Source organism: Entelurus aequoreus, linkage group LG17 (assembly GCF_033978785.1).
Source record: "Entelurus aequoreus isolate RoL-2023_Sb linkage group LG17, RoL_Eaeq_v1.1, whole genome shotgun sequence".
Lineage (NCBI taxonomy): Eukaryota > Metazoa > Chordata > Actinopteri > Syngnathiformes > Syngnathidae > Entelurus > Entelurus aequoreus.
Genome location: NC_084747.1, coordinates 35,522,940 through 35,545,943, shown reverse-complemented (window position 1 = coordinate 35,545,943; position 23,004 = coordinate 35,522,940). Strand labels below are relative to the sequence as shown.

Here is a 23,004-nt window from a genome sequence, read left to right as displayed (position 1 = left end):
GCGGACAACGGGTATAGAAAATGAATGGATGACTCAACTGTATATTTTTTTTCCTCTTGGAGGGGCCTGAAGACATCAGGAGGCGTAACAGATTGAAAAACATTTTTTTCAAATATATCAAAATTAAATCTGGATGAATTTTTAGGTAAAATTTAAAATAACACTCTGGAAAATCTGTTTTTTTAGGGAGTATAGGACGCAACTGTATTATTTACCCTGAGGTAAGGCTCACCATGCTCACATTTGGGAAAACTACTGCTCTGTCCTCTATTGTGCATTAAAGCAAATACCTAACATAAATAATAGGAGTATAACATGCAGTTGTGTGAACTCTGCACTCTGACAATCACTACTAATGAAGATAAGCGCAACTCCCTTTGTCACACAGCATGATTCAATCACACCAAGTCATTTATCTCCTATAAACATTTCACACTGTGTTTACAGGTCTGCACCATATGCCAACATTTGCATTTACAAAACCCAAAACCAGTGAAGTTGGCACGTTGTGTAAATGGTAAATAAAAACAGAATACAATGATTTGCAAATCCTTTTCAACTTATATTTAATTGAACAGACTGCAAAGACAAGATACTTAATGTTCGAGCAGAAAAACTTAGTTATTTTTGGCAAATATTAGCTCGTTTGGAATTTCATGTTTGTGACATGTTTCAAAAAAGCTGGCACAAGTGGCAAAAAAGACTGAAAAAGTTGAGGAATGCTCATCAAACACTTATTTGGAACATCCCACAGGTGAACAGGCTAATTGGGAACAGGTGGGTGCCATGATTGGGTATAAAAGTAGATTCCATGAAATGCTCAGTCATTCACAAACAAGGATGGTGCGAGGGTCACCACTTTGTGAACAAATGCGTGAGAAAATTGTCGAACAGTTTAAGAACAACATTTCTCAACGAGCTATTGCAAATAATTTAGGGATTTCACCATCTACGGTCCGTAATATTAAGTTAAAGTTAAGTTAAAGTACCAATGATTGTCACACACACTAGGTGTGGTGAAATTTGTCCTCTGCATTTGACCCATCCCCTTATTCACCCCCTGGGAGGTGAGGGGAGCAGTGGGCAGCAGCTGTGCCGCGCCCGGGAATCATTTTTGGTGATTTAACCCCCAATTCCAACCCTTGATGCTGAGTGCCAAGCAGTGAGGTAATGGGTCCCGTTTTTAGTCTTTGGTATGACTCGGCCGGGGTTTGAACTCACAACCTACCGATCTCAGGGCGGACACTCGAACCACTAGGCCACGGTTCAGAGAATTTGGAGAAATCACTGCACTTAAGCGACAATATTACGAACCTTCGATCCCTCAGGCGGTAATGCATCAAAAAGCGACATCAGCGTGTAAAGGATATCCCCACATGGGTTCAAGAACACTTCAGAAAACCACTGTCAGGAACTACAGTTTGTCGCTACATCTGTAAGTGCAGGTTAAAACTCTACTATGCAAAGTGAAAACCGTTTATCAACAACACCCAGAAACGCTGGGCCTGAGCTCATCTAAGATGGACTGAAAGAGCTCTGTTGTCTGACAAGTCCACCTTTCAAATTGTTTTTGGAAACTGTGTATGTCGTGTCCTCCGGACCAAAGAGGAAAAGAACCATCCAGATTGTTATAGGCGCAAAGTTGAAAAGCCAGCATCTGTGCTGGTATGGGGGTGTATTAGTGCCCAAGGCATGGGTAACTTATACATATGTGAAGACACCATTAATGCTGAAAGGTACATACAGGTTTTGGAGCAACATAAGTTGCCATCCAAGCAACGTTATCATGAACGCCTCTGCTTATTTCAGCAAGACAATGCCAAGCCACGTGTTACAACAGCGTGGCTTCATAGCAAAAGAGTGCGGGTACTAGACTGGCCTGCCTGTAGTCCAGACCTGTCTCCCATTGAAAATGTGTGGCGCAATATGAAGCCTAAAATACCACAACGGAGACCCCGGACTGTTGAACAACTTAAGCCAGGGGTGTCTAAACTTTTTCCACTGAGGGCAGCACACGGAAAAATTTAAGCATGCGGGGGCCATTTTGATATTTTTCATTTTCAAACCTTAACAAAATATATGGATTTTTATTTTTTAACCTTTAGGGCTACCGGGGACCATAAAGGGTCTCAGTCATTAAAATGTTAAAAATAAGTCAAATTATTATTTTTTATTTAACGCTTACTGTAAATCTCTATATCAACTTCAGGTTGATATAAAGTAAAAAAAAAAAGGTTTTATGCCTTTTCTGTCAAAGACAACTTTGTTTTTTATAGTAAAACTGAAATATGCAGTATTTAGTATTAGAGCCTTAAAAGATCAATAATACAGGACACCAGTGATTTTAATTATTTAATATGTTTGAGTAATCACAGTGAAAAGTTAAATAAAATCCTACTAAATATATTTGGGATCCAAAAGGTCCCCCACTCATAAAGTGATACATTTTATTTATTAGTTTTTTTTTACTTTTAACACTTAAATTACGAGATCAACTTCAGATATATCTGTTGATTTTACGTTTGAACTTGATTTTTAGTCTTTTTTTTTTTTTTTAGCAATGGCAAAAAAATAAAAATAAACAAAGACAAAAGAAAAATAACAGCCTGCATGGCAGCTTTGCGTCAACATTGCAACTTTTTCGTGTTAGATTTCACCTCATTCCACTTTTTTTTAAATGCTTTTTTAAATTTTTGCAATATTACCAATTTTGCAATTTTTGCAGAATGTGTGGGGGGCCGGTAAACAATTAGCTGCGGGCCGCACTTTGGACACCCCTGACTTAAGCTGTACATCAAGCAAGAATGGGAAAAATTCGACCTGAAAAGCTTAAAAAATTGAGTGTTGTTAAAAGGAAAGGCCATGTAACACAGTGGTAAAAATGCCCCTGTGTCAACTTTTTTGCAATTTGTTGCTGCCATTAAATTCTAAGTTAATGATTATTTGCAAAAAAAAAAAAAAAATTCTCAGTTCTTGTCTTTGCAGTCTATTCAATTGAATATAAGTTGAAAAGGTTTTGCAAATCATTGTATTCTGTTTTTATTTACGAATTACACAACGTGCCAACTTCACTGGTTTTGGACATTTTGTAAGATTTACTATTAATAGAGACAAATGAGATAGGTAAAGCGAAATCGGAAGATAGCAATATACCAATCACATGTAATAACTGTAAAAACGTTGTATGGTGAGCGCTATTCACAGTTGAACAACATCAGTAAAATATTTTAACTGATTCCTTATTCACAAACAAAGTCAATAGTAGAAAATAATTAAGCACAATTAAAAACTATGTATTACTCATTGAAATATTTTTGCTCTAAAGGTCCTCCTGTGTCTAGGGACGTATTCTTTGAATTTGTAAACATCAGCTAACACAATAAATACTGAAGTGCAGGGGTCACCAACGCGGTGCCCGCGGGCACCAGGTAGCCCGTAAGGACCAGATGAGTAGCCCGCTGGCCAGTTCTAAAAATAGCTCAAATAGCAGCACTTAGCAGTGAGCTGCCTCTATTTTTTAAATTTTATTTATTTACTAGCAAGCTGGTCTCGCTTTGCTCGACATTTTTAATTCTAAGAGAGACAAAACTCAAATAGAATTTGAAAATCCAAGAAAATATTTTAAAGACTTGGTCTTCACTTGTTTAAATAAATTCATTAATTTTTTTACTTTGCTTTTTATAACTTTCAGAAAGACAATTTTAGAGAAAAAATACAACCTTAAAAATGATTTTAGGAGTTTTAAACACATATACCTTTTTACCTTTTAAATTCCTTCCTCTTCTTTCCTGACAATTTAAATCAATGTTCAAGTATTTTTTTTTTTTTAATTGTAAATAATAATAAATACATTTTAATATAATTCTTCATTTTAGCTTCTGTTTTTTCGACGAAGAATATTTGTGAAATATTTCTTCAAACTTATGATTAAAATTCAAAAAAATTATTCTGGCAAATTTAGAAAATCTGTAGAATCAAATTTAAATCTTATTTCAAAGTCTTTTCAATTTCTTTTAAAAATTTTATTCTGGAAAATCTAGAAGAAATAATGATTTGTCTTTGTTAGAAATATAGCTTGGTCCAATTTGTTATATATTCTAACAAAGTGTAGATTGGATTTTAACCTATTTAAAACATGTCATCAAAATTCTAAAATTAATCTTAATCAGGAAAAATTACTAATGATGTTCCATAAATTATTTTATTAATTTTTTCAAAAAGATTCAAATTAGCTAGTTTTTCTCTTCTTTTTTTTCGGTTGAATTTTGAATTTTAAAGAGTCGAAATTCAAGATAAACTATGTTTCAAAATTTAATTGTCATTTTTTTCGTGTTTTCTCCTCTTTTAAACCGTTCAATTAAGTGTAAATATCATTAATTATTAATAATAACATAGAGTTAAAGGTAAACTGAACAAATTGGCTATTTCTGGCAATTTATTTAAGTGTGTATCAAACTGGTAGCCCTTCGCATTAATCAGTACCCAAGAAGTAGCTCTTGGTTTCAAAAAGGTTGGTGACCCCTGCTGAAGTGTATATCTGGTCTTGTCACCTTCTCCCGGGCAGAAGGGCCACACGGCAGTGCGGCTGGATCAAAAGAGACGTCGGAGACGCTTTGCTGAACAAAAAGTTGCTTTATTACAAGCGAGCGTCATTATTCAGGACTGGAGTACCTGGAGGATATTAAGTTAAAAAAAATGAGGCACTCCTAAACTGGAGAGGCCGAACCACAGTCTTATATTCCTTCTTCCTGCGTCTGGGTGTGTGTTCATTCAGAAGAACACAACCTGACCATGTAAGGAGATGTTCATGTGAATGTGTCTTCATAACCACTCATTTAAGTCATAACTTAAAAATGTTGGCTTTGAGCTAGACAGGTAGTCTCTTCTCAAGGATAGGGCTATCACCTTTGCATTCCGAAGTCCCAATTAGAGCCTATTTTCCCCCGAGAAGTGATCCAATCCACCTGCGAATATCAAACTAAGGAGCCTTATCTTAATATGTGCTCAAACTGAAATACCACTATTTAATTAAAATTGGTGGTTTGCCTTCTCCAAGTTGGATACAAATCTTTACCATAAGCAAAATATGATATGAGTTAATGAATTCACTTCTATACATTATTTTGAGAAAATAATGTTATGTACTGACTGTGACAATGCTGACACACCAACAGTTGTTGTTATAATATCATCTCCCTAGACTCCGTAAACTTTACCAAGCATTTATTTTTTCTTTGTTTTAGCCAGCATAACGGCCAGCTTAGCTACTAGCATGCCTGCTCCTGCTTGCTCTCAGTGTGTAACATGTTTAGCCACGTCCTCCAGTGATAATGTTACTTGATTAATGATACTGCTTAGGGGAACAGCTGCACACTGTGTATGGAGATACACAAGTAGCTGCTCGCTCGTCAGACAGGGGGATACAAATAAATACAATATCAACCAGAGGGGTTGATATTAGGGATTGGCATTAAAATGCATTAATCGGCAGTGGCGATCACATACTTTTTCAAGAAAGCACGTCGATACTGATCAGTGTCCGATCAATCGGCACATCCCTAACAGATAAGATAAGGGGACAAATGGATCAAAGGTGAGAACTAATCGCTGGAGGAACAGGGCTATGATATTGCTAACCCAGAGATGAGCAATAAAGATGAATGTAGATTTGTGTCACAATGTAGTCTGATAAGCTTGTGCTGAGTCGTTCTTTTCGATGACAAAAAAGGGATTTAGGACCAAAACCTTTTTACTCAGTCAACATTTTATTTCAACATGCAAGATAGCTGGATGCCTCTCATTACCATCCTCATTTTGATAAATAAAAATATACCGACAGACACTAACTAGTAAAATGCACTAAAGCTCTAACGCGTCCCTCCACCTCCTCGACGTGGTCTCATTGGGAGCCTCGATGAGGGGAAGCGTGAGCGGCCAGATGAAGGAGCCTCAGAATGATGTCACTCGGGTCGCCGCCGTCGTATTGGCCCACTTGGTCGTCTGCCTCCTCCTCCATGAGGCATGCCTGGTCTGCGGTGCAGCTCTCTTCGAAAAGGAAAAAGTAGTCTTTGGAGTATGTGCTATCACCGTGTCTTCTTATCAGGGTAAATGAGCCTTTTATGTAGTCTTCTTTACCACAAGAGCATTCAATGGAGTTCACAGGGTTGATTGCACCTTTACACAAACTGGAAAGTGTCTTCTTAACTTTCATACAAATGAAGCTATAATAATGCCTGGTGGCCACAGTATTAGGTACATGAAATGAGCCCCAACACAGGAAAGAAAAACATCAAACTGCACTGCAAAAACTGAAATCTAAGTAAGATTAAATATCTCAAACAAGGGTGATATTTGCTTATTTTCTGTCTGATAAGATAATTCTTCTCACAAAGCAGATTTTATGTTAGAGTGTTTTACTTGTTTTAAGGGTTTTGGTCCTAAATGATCTCAGTAAGATATTACAGCTTGTTGCTGAGATTTATGACCTATATTGAGTAAAACATGCTTGAAACTAGAATATCAACTGATGCAAAGCTGCGTCATTTTCACTCACAAGTATAAAAGTGCTTTTTCAAAGTAATCATTTCTTACTTCAAGTATGAAAAAAAAAATCATGATGCCGAGCGCATATCATTATGTCAAGATAATGGCACTAGCATTTACTTAATTTAAAAATATTTTTCAACATATTGAGCAAAAAGGTATCTTTTTTTTCTACCAAGAAAAGTGCACTTGTTGTTAGTGAGAATATACTTATTTTAAGGTATTTTTGGGTTCATTGAGGTTAGCTGATTTTACTTGTTTTGGAAAGTCTTGACAGGCCAAATTTTCGTGTTCTATTGGCAGATCATTTTGCTTAGTTCAAATAAAATACCCCTAATTTTTGTATTTTTTTTTTCTTGTTTTTGAACACTGATTTTTTGCAGTGTGACGATCTTAGGTGCCAAAAAGTTTGGGATGCCTGTGGTGTTTTTCTTGTATTTTGTGGTTTGAAAAATGTAACTTTGAGAAAGCTGCAACCTGTCACTGTCAGAGTCAGTTAAGAGGGGTTATATTATGATTTTAATCTCCATTTAAAACACTTCCATGCCGTCTACATAATGTTTGGGCAACGTTGTGGGGTTTGAAATATTTTTTTTTAACATTTGATCGCTGAGCAAATCAGATCCAAGAATGTAAGGAGGGTGAGCTAAGAGTTTTAGAACATGTGTGCTAAACAAGCTTTAGTGGAACACTCAGCATCCATCCATCTTCTACCCCTTGTCCCTTATCCCAGCTGCACTCGGGCGGAAGGCGGGGTACACCCTGGACAAGTCACCACCTCATCGCAGGGCCAACACAGATAGACAGACAACATTCCCACTCACATTCACACACTAGGGCCAATTTAGTGTTGCTAATCAACCTATCCCCAGGTGCATGTCTTTGGAGGTGGGAGGAAGCTGGAACACCCACAGAGAACATGCAAACTCCACACAGAAGGAACTCTAGGATCGAACCCAGGACCTTCGTATTACCCCTGTTTCACCGTGCTGCCCCACACTCAGCATCGTCCAGCAATATTTCTAAGTGCTAACAAGAAATTCAAACCACTTACTGTACAATGTCTGCTCTCACAGGAATGCAGACTGAGGGGATGTTCATATCTGCCTGTTTAGATGAAGAATTAATTCTAATCCTCTAGCAGGTAGAAAAAAAAAAGTATTTTTGAGTCTTTCTCGCCATCTCCGGGTATAAGTTGGATGTCAAATTTAACAGTTAACTGTTTATGGCCACATCCTTCTACTATAATAATAATAATGGATTAGATTTATATAGCGCTTTTCGAGACACTTAAAGAGAAGTGAGAACCCATCATTCACTCCACCTGGTGGTGGTAAGCTACATTTGTAGCCACAGCTGACCTGGGGTAGACTGACGGAAGCATGGCTGCCAGTTTGCACCTACGTCCCCTCTGACGACCACCACCACCCATCATTCCTTCACCAGTGTAAGCGGCACTGGGGGCAACGCTCACGTTTCTGGCACGGCTGCTCTACCCACCACGCCATGCCACTATCCAGAGGAGAGGCATGATTTATAATCTAGAACAGGCCTGGGCAATTAATTTGACTCGGGGGCCAAATTTAGAGAAAAAAATGTGTCTGGGGGCCGGTATATCTGATTTTTTGGAACACTAATACAAAACCTCCCAATAATGTCTGATTGAATGCTAAAAACATTATGACAGACCGCCTTAAAAAATTTTATTTTATGGAATTTTAACTTTTTTTACTGAATGAGACACCTAGAATGTACATGAAAATAAAGAATGTGGGGTTTACAATATTAACTATGAACGATAAAACACTGAATATTGACAACATATGAACATCACAGTCCTTCTCTATCGACATATTTTAGAATCATACAAAAATGCAACAAACACAGCGAAATATGAACACGAAGGGTAAAAAATACTAACAAACTACAATCCGATTTATCTGATACATCACTAAGCTTTAGAACTTTGTTGTAAAAATCTACTTCCGCGTCTGTCCCTGACACCTGCATTTCAGGCTGGCCGATCTGGAAACACTGTGTAAACGCTCCCCACCCACACTGCTTGGTGCCTCGTCTGGGCTGCTGTGACTTAGATGACCATAGTAACTGGTATATCATGCAAAAGCGCAGATTACAACCATTGGAATAGTTTGTATAGTTCAAGACTTACGGTCATTTGAAAACATCACTGCGCATCATAATGGCAGCTACATTCTCGATCTTAAAGATCTAAAAACGTTATTTACTTAAACTTATTTCCAAAAACTTAATGTCCGGCGGGCCAGATTGAAAAGCTTAACGGGCCGCATGTGGCCCCCGGGCCTCAATTTGCCCAGGTCTGATCTAGAACAAACTTTTACCAATTTAGAGGCGATTCAGCAGCTTAGCACTGCATGTCAATAGCTGCATAAGCTGGTTAGCTATCTGTGATCATATTTTTTCTGCCTTAGTGCTAATAAATAACAAACTTTGTTAATATAATGGCGTATTGTTGGCGTTTTTAAAATGTTTTTAGAGAGCTTATATGGCGGAATAGTGTATGCCCATTAGCTGCATTGTTAGCCACCATGTACTTGCCGTATATTACAAATTAGAATGCATAAAAAAAGAAAAACGTATGTGTTTTTGTCTTACTTAGGGATTGTTAATGATAGGCAAAATTCCAAATCTAAGTGCAGTTCACCTTTAAAGTATTATAATTAGCAGAGAGACAGCACGTTTCTCAAAATACTCGTTAGTTGGGGCACTTGTAAAACAAGGGACCAAAAATATAAAAATACCAATTTACAATTTTAACCGTAGTAAGCAAACCTGGAAGTGCAAATGTATGAGAAACTACATACCTGCGTCGCAGCAGAGTCCTAAAGCGGCGCAGCGTCCACCCTCGGATCCGCAGGGTTTGCCTCCCGCCTGGCATGGGGTGAGCAGGTAGTTCTCATCCAGGCAGTGGGCTGTTTCCGGAGAGCCTAACAAGCAGCCAAAGCCTTCGCCGCAGCAGATGTTGGGGCCGAAACAGCGCCCCCTATCCCCGGGGCCACATGACATACACTGGAAGCAAACACAATTGAATTCAATTCAAAGTTTACTGTCATTTCACAGTGAAAACCATTAAATTCTTACTTGCGGTCCTTAGAAAATGCCAGGTGGTGCACATTTTAATAAAAAAATGAATTAAAAGTACATAAAAAAAACAAAAAACAGTCACAATATTTATAAATTACAAAAATAGCGCAAAAGGGGGCTGTACAATTATTTATGTTCAGTTGAGATGTAAACATGGAAGGTCCAGTCATTGTCATTTATTAATTGTTCATTGTAAAATCCTATCAGCTGTAAAGAAAGAATGAGTTTTTAAGTCTGAAACGCCTGCATTTCACACTTCTGGACGTCCGGCCGGAGGACAAAAGGGGGAAGAGTCCGTGTTGGGAATAGGGGGAGTCTTTAAGGATGGAGGCAGCTCTCCTCTGGACTCTGCGGGAGTCGGTGCTCTGCAGAGAGGGCATTGGTGACCTACACCAGTGTTTTTCAACCACTGTGCTGAGATACAGACTGGTGTGCCGTGGGAGATTATCTAATTTCATCTATTTGGGTTAAAAATATCTTTTGCAAACCAGTAATTATAGTCTGCAAATTATGTGTTGTTGTTGAGTGTCGGTGCTGTCTAGAGCTCGGCAGAGTAACCGTGTAATACTCTTCCATATCAGGGAACAGCGGGAGGCGGCGTGCAGGTCAAAATGTATATAATGCTTAAACTAAAAATTAAAAAAAGGCATTGAAGCTTAGGGAAGGCTATGCAGAACAAAACTAAAATTGGACTGGCTACAAAGTAAACAACAACAGAATGCTGGACGAGGAGCAAAGACGACGTCCGCAATGTACAATGTCCCCACAAAGAAGGATAAAAACAACTGAAATATTCTTGATTGCTAAAACAAAGTAGATGCGGGAAATATCGCTCAAAGGAAGACATGAAACTGCTACAGGAAAATACCAAAAAAGAGAGAAAAAGCCACCAAAATAGGAGCGCGAGACAAGAACTAAAACACTACACACAGGAAACCAGCAAAAAACTCCAAATAAGTCAGTGCGTGATGTGATAGGTCGTGACAGTACACTTACTTTGAGACAAGAGCTATAGTGATGCATGCTTGGTTATGCTTTAAAGTCACAACCAACAAAAATGACTTTTTACTGTCAACTGAGTTTCGTTTTTTAACGATTTCTGCTGGTGGCGTGCCTGCGGATTTTTTCAACGCAAAAAATGTGCCTTGGCTCCAAAAAGGTTGAAAAACACTGATCTACACAGCAGTCTTTATCACTCTCTCACGTTAGAAATCATGCTTTACCTTAAATTCCACTCTGACCGACTTCACATCAATGATGATGACAAAATAGAGCAGTAAAAACATCAAAGTCTTGAAGGACTTTAGTTGTAGATGTTTTCTACCTGTTAACACGTTTAGCCTGGAGGACACAGAAGACATTTTTGAGCATGCTTAAAAGCTCACCTTGCGCAACGGTGCGTCCATGATGGATCTTTTCCCGCCGATGGGGCAGTTGGAGATGTAGCACGCTGAGCATACGGACAGGAGGAAAAAGAGGCACATGGACACGGCTGCTGCGCTCATCTTTGCTGAAATAGGAGTAGAAAAAGGAATTGTTAAGTGTTGAATATTGAAAACTGGAAGTTTAGGCTTGAAGCTAAAAGAGTTCTCCTAGTACGAGTCCGACGCTTTAGGTGGTGCTGAAATGTCTTATATATACTTCCCGACTTCTTTTTAGGAGTGCCACTGAAACCCAAAAGCCACTTAAAGCTCTTTAATGAGTCGCTTGGTGATGGAGCTGACCGCCGAGCAGGTCAAAGGGCAGCGCCCCATTTGCCTCGCCAATCATTGGCGTGTGTGACTGTGCATGTCCTACACGGCAGGAAGCCAGAGAGGTCAACAGGGTGACATTATACAGAAGCTGCGGAGTACAACAGGGGAAATCATTTTAATAATCACGTAGGATGGCAGGGGAGGAACTGTCAAGGTTTTTTAGCCCCTTTAATAGCATGCATCTTTGTGTCTTGGGTTTCAACGTATGGAAGGGACTTGAAGTTTTCATTCCCGGAGGTACACTTTTATTGTTAGCAAAATATATACTGTAAATGTTACAATTAATGTATTTTTTAAATCAAGGTTTAGTAGCTGAGTGTATGGTTGACAAAAGCAAAAAAACGCTGAGAGCTTTCATTAACGCCACAAGATAGCGTGCGTTTGAGTTTGAGTTTGAGTTTATTTCGAACATGCAAGCATACAACATGATACATCACAATTTCCAGTTGGTCTTTTCAATATGTTCGAAAAGGAGTAGGAAGAAGCAGAGCTTATTTAAAGGCCTACTGAAACCCACTACTACCGACCACGCAGTCTGATAGTTTATATATCAATGATGAAATCTTAACATTGCAACACATGCCAATACGGCCGGGTTAACTTATAAAGTGCAATTTTAAATTTCCCGCGAAACTTCCGGTTGAAAACGTCTATGTATGATGACGTATGCGCGTGACGTCTATAGTTGAAACGGAAGTATTCGTACACCATTGTATCCAATACAAAAAGCTCTGTTTTCATCGCAAAATTCCACAGTATTCTGGACATCTGTGTTGGTGAATCTTTTGCAATTTGTTTAATGAACAATGGAGACTGCAAATAAGAAAGCTGTAGGTGGGATCGGTGTATTAGCGGCTGGCTGCAACAACACAACCAGGAGGACTTTGACTTGGATAGCAGACGCGCTATCCGACGCTAGCCGCCGACCGCATCGATGATCGGGTGAAGTCTTTCGTCGCGCCGTCGATCGCTGGAATGCAGGTGAGCACGGGTGTTGATGAGCAGATGAGAGCTGGCGTAGGTGGATAGCTAATGTTTTTAGCATAGGTCCCGTAGCTAAGTTAGCTTCAATGGTGTCGTTAGCAACAGCATTGTTAAGCTTCGCCAGGCTGGAAAGCATTAACCGTGTATTTACAGGTCCATGGTTTAACAGTATTGTTGATTTTCTGTCTATCCTTCCAGTCAGGGGTTTATTTCTTTTGTTTCTATCTGCAGTTAAGCCCGATGCTATCACGTTAGCTCCGTAGCTAAAGTGCTTCGCCGATGTATTGTCGTGGAGATAAAAGTCACTGTGAATGTCCATTTCGCGTTCTCGACTCTCATTTTCAAGAGGATATAGTATCCGAGGTGGTTTAAAATACAAATCTGTGATCCACAATAGAAAAAGGAGAACGTGTGGAATCCAATGAACCCTTGTACCTAAGTTACGGTCAGAGCGAAAAAAGATACGTCCTGCACTGCACTCTAGTCCTTCACTCTCACGTTCCTCATCCAAGAATCTTTCATCCTCGCTCTAATTAATGGGGTAATCGTCACTTTCTCTGTCCGAATCGCTCTCGCTGCATTGTAAACAATGGGGAAATGTGAGGAGCCTTTCAACCTGTGACGTCACGCTACTTCCAGTACAGGCAAGGCTTTTTTATCAGCGACCAAAAGTTGCGAACTTTATCGTCGATTTTCTCTACTAAATCCTTTCAGCAAAATTATGGCAATATCGCGTAATTATCAAGTATGACACATAGAATGGATCTGCTATCCCCGTTTAAATAAAACGAATTCATTTCAGTAGGCCTTTAATCCTAACCCTTTTCTTTTACATAACAGTTGCTAAAACTTTTATTCACTTCCTGTTCTCAATTTATTCACAATATACTACATAAGTAATCACAATCAAAATAAATAAATAAATAATAATTGGTGAAGTAAGTTATATTTCATATGATGAGATAAGTACGATTATTTTGAGAATGAAAGAATGGATGGATGAATAAATTCTGAATGTTTATCATGGTTCTTTTTCTTTGTACTTTGTAAACACTTTAAGTTTGAAGAGTTTCTTGAAGTGCATCATATTAGTACATTGTTTGATTGCTTTGCTTAATCCATTCCATAATTTAATTCCACATACTGATATACTGAAGGTCTTAAGTGTTGTACGTGCGTACAAATGTTTTAAATTACATTTTTCTCTAAGATTATATTTCTCCTCTTTTTTTGAGAAGAATTGTTGTATATTCTTGGGTAGCAGGTTATAGTTTGCTTTGTGCATAATTTTAGCTGTTCGCAAATTCACTATGTCGTGGGATTTCAGTATATTTGATTCAATAAATGAAGGGTTTGTATGTTCTCTATATCCAACATTATGTATTATTTTAACTGATCTTTTTTGTAACACCGTTAGTGAATGAAGAGTACTTTTGTAATTATTTCCCCATATTTCTACACAGTAACTCAGATATGGTAACACTAGTGAGCAGTAGAGAAGTGATTTTTGGTCTAGAACATGTTTTGCTTTATTCATTATTGACTTGTTTCTTGCTACTTTATGTTGTATATTTTTTAGGTGAGATTTCCAGTTCAATTTATCATCAAACATTATACCTAGAAATTTGGTTTCATTTACTCTTTCAATTTCTATTCCGTCTATTTGCATTTGTGTTTTTGTGCCGCCCTCATACTATGGGGCGGCATGGCGTAGTGGGTAGAGCAACGGTGCCAGAAACCTGAGGGTTGCAGGTTCACTCCCCACCTCTTACCATCCAAAAATTGCTTCCGTTGTGTCCTTTGGCGGGACACTTCACCCTTGCCCCCGGTGCCACTCACACCGGTGAATTGAATGATGAATGATAGGTGGTGGTCGGAGGGGCTGTTGGCGCAAAATGCAGCCACACTTCCGTCAGTCTACCCCAGGGCAGCTGTGGCTATGAAAGTAGCTTACCACCACCAGGTGTGAATGAATGATGGGTTCTACATGTAAAGCGACTTTGGGTACTTAGAAAAGCGCTATATAAATCCCAGGTATTATTATTGTGTTTGACTTTCTCTTCTACTGTTACCAAATAGGATTGTTTTAGTTTTACTGAGATTCAACGATAGTGTGTGGTCAGCATCCGCTTTATCTACCCTAGGGGTGTCAAACGTACGGCCCGAGGGCCAAATCAGGAATCACAAACAGGTTTTATCTGGCCCGCGTGGTGAGTTTGCTAAGTATACAAATGAACCTGCAATTTTTGAAAGAAAGAAACAGCTGTTCTAAATGTGTCCACTAGATGTCGCAATAGCAATTCTATGATGCTACATATGTACAAAATAAACCACATGATGTTAGTACATCAGTCGAGGAAAATGATCAAACTAAATAAATCACATACTGAAGTTTGATTTTGATATCATTTTTTAATCCTACTAGATTTAAAATGAACACTAATGAGTTGACTGATGAACATTATCACATCATTTATTCAGAAAATATAAATAACGACACTTAACCGCAACGGGTAATTGCAAAAAAAAAACCCAACAACATTATGATTTGTACATTTTCAGAATGTGCTTGTTCTTTTTTTAAACAAAGAAAACATTTTTGAAGTTGTCTTTATTTTTAAGTTATCGGGCCGTGATTTTACCAGTCCGGCCCACTTGGGAGTAGATTTTTCTCCATGTGGCCCCCCATCTAAAATGAGTTTGGACAACCCTGATCTACCCCATCTGCAAATCTTGGTTGCGCTACTTAGCTGTTGGTGTTAAACTACTGCTTATTACTGTCATGTCTTTGTGATCATGTTTTGTTTTAGTTATGTTCTGTTGGGTTTAAGACTCTTTTTAGTTCCTGTTTACGCTCCATTGTTTGGTTACCATGTCAACTCATTGGTTTCACCTGTTTCACATTTGGACTCACGCACCTGTGTTAATCATGTCACTATTATTCAAGCTTGTAGTTGCCAGGCAGTCGGCCTAGCGACATTACCTCTATTACCTCTGCTACCTCTAATACTTTTGATTACTCCTGATACCATAGTTTATGCTTCATGCCATGCCAAGTTTTTGTTTTTTCACGTCACAGTAAGTGTAGTTTTGTTTCATGTCCATAGTTTCTGTCTAAGTGTTCGTTTTGTTCTTAGCCAAGTTTGTTCTCCGCCTGGTGCGCGCCTTTTGTTTGTTCCTTTTTTGAGTAAAATTAAATCATGTATTTACCTTCACGCCATGTCCAGTCAAGTTGATTTGCACTACGGGAAAACATTAATCGCAGCGAGCTGCGAAAGCCTCGCAGTAAGCAACTCCAAAGTCCATGTCATGACAATTACACTTGTCGCAGAAGTACTTTATTAATCCCCGAAGGGGAAATTATAATTTTCAGCACAATCCCATTCAAGAGTAGACAAACATTACAGGGAGACAGAACTGGATCGCTGGCGGGTCTGCGCCCCTTACAAAAAAGGTGAGAAACAGGTAAACTCTGGGGGGGTGAGAAACATTTTTTTTTGTCTAAGCCTGGGCCCAAGGGAAAAAAAATCATAGCCATAGCACACATAAGCATGTGTGTAAGAGGGAAACATCAAAGAACACAAAGGACATTAAAGACATTAAAATAGCAGATTTGATGCAACCAGCCATTTCTACATACAGCTACAAAAGTAAAAACAACAACAAAAAAATAAAAAAATAAAAAATATTCACTGTGGTGGCCTCTGCAGTATTCCACACCATCGTTTGCTGGGGTGGGGGGAACATGGCCAGAGACAGGAGCAGACCCAACAAAGCAACTAAGAGAGCCGACTCTACCCTCGGCCGCCCACTAACTCTCGGCCAGTGTCCAGTCCGCATGGATGAGCGAGGATGCGTCCAAGGATACCGAGGTGTCCGATACCTGCTCATTCAGCCAAGACACTGTGAAGCTTGTCCGCTCAGCGCTAGCTCCGCAGCCCTGTTTCTTCATCCGCATCTCCTCCAGTCTCTACAAACTGACTCCGGTGTGGCAGAGACCCAGCAGCTGGTCTCCATGGCCAAAAGGCTCCCTGGAGGCAGATCCAGAAGATCACAAAAAAGCACTGCAGAAGTCACGAAAGTGCCACCCCTTGTAACACAGTCGCAAAGGGTCCCCAACCAAAAGGCAAAAAAACAAACAAAAGGGAAACACCAGGAACACAAAAGGACGACACAAGAGCATAAGCTCCTGCCACCAGCAGCCACTACAGCAGCGCCATCTTGAGAAAAAAAAAGGTTTGATTGCTTAATTAGTGGAACTCAAAACAATTTATAAAGTATGTTTGAATTTGATCACTCAATTAATCGAACAAACCGATCGATAGATTACTTGATGACTAAAATCATCATTAGCTGCAGCCTTAATGCTGCTGCTGTGATATGCAATATACTTGGTAATAAATTACCCTGTGTTCCAAGACAACAATATGTTTTTTTTCCCACTTTCTCATGAACTTGCAACCATTATTTTAGTGAAAACATGTTTTTTCCCTCCTGAAAACCAGTGTCCTGTGCTTCTTTTGTGAGAAGTTCCATATTTCAGAAAAAATAACCCTAGTGCAAAACACAAATGTGGCTCTCACATGATATCATATACATTGAATGGGTTTTCACTAGAGATGTCCGATAATGGCTTTTTTGCCGATATCCGATATTCCGATATTGTCCAACTCTTAATTACCGATTCCGATATCAACCGATATCGGAATATATCTGCGGCTGTATATCCATACAGCCGTGGAATTAACACATTATTATGCCTAATTTTGTTGTGATGCCCCACTGGATGCATTAAACAAAGTAACAAGGTTTTCCAAAATAAATCAACTCAAGTTATGGAAAAAAATGCCAACATGGCACTGCCATATTTATTATTGAAGTCACAAAGTGCATTATTTTTTTAAACATGCCTCAAAACAGCAGCTTGGAATTTGGGACATGCTCTCCCTGAGAGAGCATGAGGAGGTTGAGGTGGGCAGGGTTGGGGGGCGGGGTTGAGGTGTGGGGGGAGGGGGGGGTAGCGGGGGGTGTATATTGTAGCGTCCCAGGAGAGTTAGTGCTGCAAGGGGTTCTGGGTATTTGTTCTGTTGTGTTTATGTTGTGTTACGGTGCGGATGTTCTCCCAAAATGTGTTTGTCACTCTTGTTTGGTGTGGGTTCACAGTGTGGCGCATATTTGTAACAGTGTTAAAGTTGTTTATACACCATACAGTGTGACCTGTATGGCTGTTGACCAAGTATGCTTTGCATTCACTTATGTGTGTGAAAAGCCGTAGAAAATATGTGATTGGGCCGGCACGCAGAAGCAGTGCCTTTAAGGTTTATTGGCGCTCTGTACTTCTCCCTACGACCGTGTACACAGCGGCGTTCTAAAAAGTCATACATTTTGCTTTTTGAAACCGATACCGATAATTTTGAAACCGATACCGATAATTTCTGATACTACATTTTAAAGCATTTATCGGCCGATAATATCGGCAGTCCGATATTATCGGACATCTCTAGTTTTCACATTTAGGCTGATTCTACACTAAGGTTACACAGGGTATATCCCACCTAACCTTATCCCTGTCCACACACACACACACACACAATGCCACCGTTTAAGCCCCCTCCCACTCCGTCCGCCGGCGCAACGCGACCTAGTACGCATGCACGGAAAATGCGCACGTCATCGTCACCTCTGACCTAATTTGTACACAATTTGCTGTGCACTTCTCTTCAGTGTGAAGAGCTGTACTTTACTACATTGTAAATAGTTTGCTGTGCTTTGTGTGCCTTTTATATTTGTTTGCTGTGTTGCTTTGTGTGCAAGTTCTTAAATTAGATTTAACTTATCTGAACAATATCCAGTGTTGTGGTATTCCAATTAACTGAAATCCAGTGTGCTGTGGGGCCCTATTGTAGTCAATCACACCTGAGCCATCATAAATGATATGATGGACATGTGAAAGTAAGCAATGTGATAAAGAACATTTTACAACAGTCAGTCTAGGGATCTAGATATCTGGTCAGGACACTCCTCACTATTTTGCCTTCACCTTCATTGTCCATTCCTTTTTGGTGACTTTATATACTCTGGACCTAGACGTTGAGTCCGCGACATACATGACGGACAATAACTGATACAGTCTGCTTTGCCAGTCCAAATGTATTCGCTGTTTTCCGTAGTTTTCCCTCGTCGGCCAGGTAATACATCACATTTATCACATCCACGGGAGTCCGCATTCCCGTGGTCTCTCCTTCGACAAATGGACAACATTTTTTGGTAAGTACAATCACAGCTGACCTGGACATTGGAAAGTTCTCTTGCCATTCCTCTGGCACAACACACTTGTTGACAGACATATCCCACCAGGCTGCCGTTCTTCCAGGCCTAATCCAAAACCGTCGCTCAACATTGCTATGTTGCCATCTGAGATGTGCTGCATCCCAAATAGCTGCAATCGCGCATTTCCTTCTCTTAAGGCGGGGGTCAACAACCCGCAGCTCTCGAGCCCCATGCGGCTCTTTAGTGCCGCCCTAGTGGCTCCCTGGAGCATTTTTAAAAAAGGATTGAAAATGAGAAAAAGATGGGGGAACATTTTTTTTTTTTCTTTTAGTATGTTTTTCGTTTGAGGACAAACATGACACAAACCTTCCCAATTGTTAGAAAGCCCACTGTTTAATATGTTTGTGTGTATGCTTCACTGATGAGAGTATTTGGGGAACATCGTTTTGTCCTACTAATTTTGGCGGTTCTTGAACTCACCTTAGTGTGGACTGGGACGCAACAGTTTGTTTACATGTAAAATCTTCCATTCCTTTTTTTGTCTAATTTTGTCCACCAAACGTTTTACACTGTGCGTAAATGCACAAAGGTGTGCTTTGTTGGTGTTATTGACTCGTTGGAGTGCTAATCAGGCATATTTGGTCAGTGCATGACTACAAGCTAATCAATGCTAACATGCTATTTAGGCTAGCTTTATGTACATATTGCATCATTATGCCTCATTTGTAGGTATATTTGGGCTCATTTAATATCCTTTACGTTTATCCTCTGTGTTTAGTTTTGCATGTCTCATAACACATTATCTGTATGTAATATTGGCTGCATTTCAGATAGATGTTTGTGTGCCATGTTGTTCCAGACCACAGCAAACATTACCTAGTTTGCCAAAGATTATAATAAATCCATTAAAAGAAGACAGCGTGCCATTTCCTTTAACTTGGACACACACATCTATACCTGTGGCCATTACAAGCCAGTAATTTCCAGGAGTAATCTCATTCTGAGTAGCCTTTGATTTACTAATGGTGTCTAATGTTGTAAAAATGTGTAGAATAAATATAACATTTCAACACTTCCGTCAACGAAGATTTGCTTGAGCCTGCGACACATAGTCATTTTGATAGTAGGCTATTATAGCAAATATAGGCACTTACGTCATAAGTTGCCTTCATTATAACACTTATATATACGTCTTTCATTATTTGCGGCTCTAGGCAGATTTGTTTTTTGTATTTTTGGTCCAATATGGCTCTTTCAAAGTTTTGGATTGCCGACCCCTGTCTTAAGGTATTCACGTGTGATTTCCACAAGCGTCTGTACAAGTAGAAGAAGGAGAAACACGGGCATGTCGGGATGATATGGATGAAAAAACAGCCCTTCTTCAATTATCCTCTGCTTCTTTGCGGTTAAGGGGCTAAACTCGTTTTCATTGAGGGCCACATTGCAGTCTCAGGGCTGCTTGTAAAAGTAAATGTATCAACATTTTATGGTATAATCGCCTATGATAATATTAAACAATTGCCTATGCATTTAATTTCATATTTGTTTTATTACATAGAAATTGATAGATAACTTTCTTTGAATGATGTGACATGACAGATCTGGCCCTCGGGCCTTGAGTCTGACACGTGATTACAGTATTTGGCAATCTCCTTCTAAAGCACTGGTTCTTAACCTGGGTTCGATCGAACCCTAGGGGTTCAGTGAGTTGGCCTCAGGGGTTTGACTGAGCCTCCGCCGCGGAGGTCAAGACACACCCGACTCATCGTGTAAATAAAAACTTCTCTCTATCGGCATATTATGGATACCCACAAACAATGTTCCCTCTAATTTTCCATATGCTTGAGCGAACGCAAAAACTCCTTGAGCATTCAGTGGAGCACATGTGAGCGACGTGCACATGCACTGTGGCCACACCAGCAGCACACCAGTCCCAAACGTGACTAAATAACAAGTAACGTGTTTTATTATTATAATTATAATCATTATAATCCATGAGATTATTTTCTAATATAAGTGTTTTGGCCCACTTGCAATGACAATAACAAAAAATACTGTTTTTCATGAGCTGTGTACTAGTATTGTATGTCTGGGTGGGGGTCCTGCTTTGGAAATAATGTGTACCCCTTTCAGATATCGCATTTAGTTCCCACTAAAACATTCACATGTTGCACAATGAGATGTAAACATGGTATCATGTGTACATTCCTGTTACTTTGTTTGTAAAATATATCTTTATTAGTATTTCTTTAATAAAATAACATAATTTCATGATTGATATTTACAAATTAAGATTAAATTAAGAAAAAACATTTTATTTTTCACTAAAGAAGGGTTAGGTGAATGCGCATATGAAACTGGTGGGGTTCGGTACCTCCAACAAGGTTAAGAACCACTGTTCTAAAGGAACACTACACCCATGTCCACCAACTTGCTTTTCTTATCCATCATACTTTTGATCTTCGGATGCAGCTCTCCATTGAAGATTTATGCTGCATTCAAGACTTCTTGGGATTGAGACGTGTCAATTTGTATGGTAAGCGTTTCAACCTTTAGTGAAACTAAACCTAAAAACATGACTGCCGACTTCAAAAATTGTAGTTACTCTAAGTCAGGGGTTCCCAAACTTTATGACTTGGGGGCCGCCTTGGGTTAAACCAATGTGGTATATACATATATATATATATATATATATATATACAGCCCGGACCCCCGGCCAAATTGGTATATGTATATATATATATATATATATATATATATATATATATATATATATATATATATATATATATATATATATATATATATATATATACAGCCCGGACCCCCGGCTCACATCAACTTATATATATCAATATGATTATAATACATATGCATATATTAATAAATATACAAATACAAATGTGATATACAAATAAATCAGTAATTTGTATAAATAAAAGCGCATTTGTAAATATATTTTTGAGATTTGAAAATATATACAAATAATATTTATAAATATAAAAATGTGACATACACATAAATCAATAATTTGTATGAATAAATATGTAAATATATTTTTGAAATTTGAATATAAATATGCTTGATTTTGTATTCGTATTTGTATTGAATTTGCATATGTGGATCACTTTTTTGCTTTTGTGTCGATGAGATGTTCCTATGCTGTCAGGGGAGGCAAGTGAGGCAGTGCCTCACCTTGCCACCAGGGGGGTAAAAGGCTTAACCATGAGATGTTCAAAATAAAATAAGTTTTAATATTTATCTTTTGGTCTATGCTTTCTATGTGATTTTTGTGTGGTTCCTGTATATTTTGATCATTTTCATGGTCACAATTGCGGAAATTCCGTGTTTCCTGATCAAAATAACAAGGCAGACAAGAAGTGACGCAGACACACGTGGTGCCTCCACGGCTACACACAAAGTGTATTGAGTGTGTCCGTGCGAGGGGGCGGGTGCTTGTTGCCACGGGGAAAAGGCAGGCCATGAGGCAGAAAGTACCTCTGCCTCAAGGTAGGGGGCGATATATCAAAAGTTCATGAACTGCCAACACCGATTAACCCTTAAGAAGTAGAAGAAGAAAACAACAGACAACAACTACTACGCTTGTGATGATTTTTTGCCCTAAAAATGAAGGATTTGATTTCTAAAATAAGGAATTTTTCAAGACTGGACTTTCAATCAAAGCAAGAAGTCATTAATACTAGGAGACCAACACCAGAGCTGCCTCATTTAATTCAAACGTGTGTGGTCCCAGGACAGAAAATAACTTGTTCTTTTCAAAAGGATTGGTATACTGGAAAAGAAAGGCTTTGTGGCTGTGCTACAAAAAAAACGTCTTTATGGCTTTCCCTGCCTTTTATTCTTAACGAATGGCCGTGTTTGGACCCAAAATGGGATCTACTGAGGTGGCGACTTGTCCAGGGTGTACCCTGCCTTCCACCCGAATGCAACTGAGATAGGCTCCAGTGCCCCCCGCAATCCCGAGAGGGACAAGCGGTAGAAAATGGATGGGATGTGATGGATCTGAAAAAGCAGCCAAGAAGCCTCGAAAAACATGAACGCTCATCTGCCCACATTCAAGGTCAGATTTCAGAATCAGAATCAGAAGAGTTTTTATTGCCATTGTTTGAGAACGGGTTCACAAACTAGGAATTTTACTTGGCGCAATCGTGCAACTTAAAACACATTACACAGAATAGAATAACATGAGCTGTAACTGAGCCATCAGATCTTGTTATTGTTCATGTGCCTGATGGCCGAGGGGAAAAAACTGTTCAGGTGGCGGGAGGTGTGGGTCTGGATAGACCGTAGTCTCCTGCCTGAGGGGGGA

At 39.2% G+C, this 23,004-nt stretch overlaps 1 protein-coding gene across 1 annotated transcript; it reads right to left on the bottom strand.

Moving 5' to 3' along the window:
• Positions 1-5,750: 5,750 nt before the first annotated feature.
• LOC133631997 (isotocin-neurophysin IT 1-like) lies at positions 5,751-11,289 on the bottom strand. Its single transcript, XM_062024217.1, has 3 exons — positions 11,052-11,289; positions 9,387-9,591; positions 5,751-6,045 (listed from the first exon to the last, which is right to left on the bottom strand). Exons 1-3 carry the CDS (start codon positions 11,169-11,171, stop codon positions 5,900-5,902), a joined length of 471 nt encoding a protein of 156 aa, XP_061880201.1. The 5' UTR covers positions 11,172-11,289; the 3' UTR covers positions 5,751-5,899.
• Positions 11,290-23,004: the final 11,715 nt, after the last annotated feature.

What these genes read in the sequence shown, in the direction of transcription:
- LOC133631997 (XM_062024217.1), bottom strand. Translation starts at nt 11,171, where the DNA reads ATGAGCGCAGCAGCCGTGTCCATGTGCCTCTTTTTCCTCCTGTCCGTA. An exon ending in TGGACGCACCGTTGCGCAAG is followed by an intron (nt 9,592 to 11,051) that starts GTGAGCTTTTAA and finishes GTTTGCTTCCAG; the next exon opens with TGTATGTCATGTGGCCCCGG. An exon ending in AGGACTCTGCTGCGACGCAG is followed by an intron (nt 6,046 to 9,386) that starts GTATGTAGTTTC and finishes TCCTTTTCGAAG; the next exon opens with AGAGCTGCACCGCAGACCAG.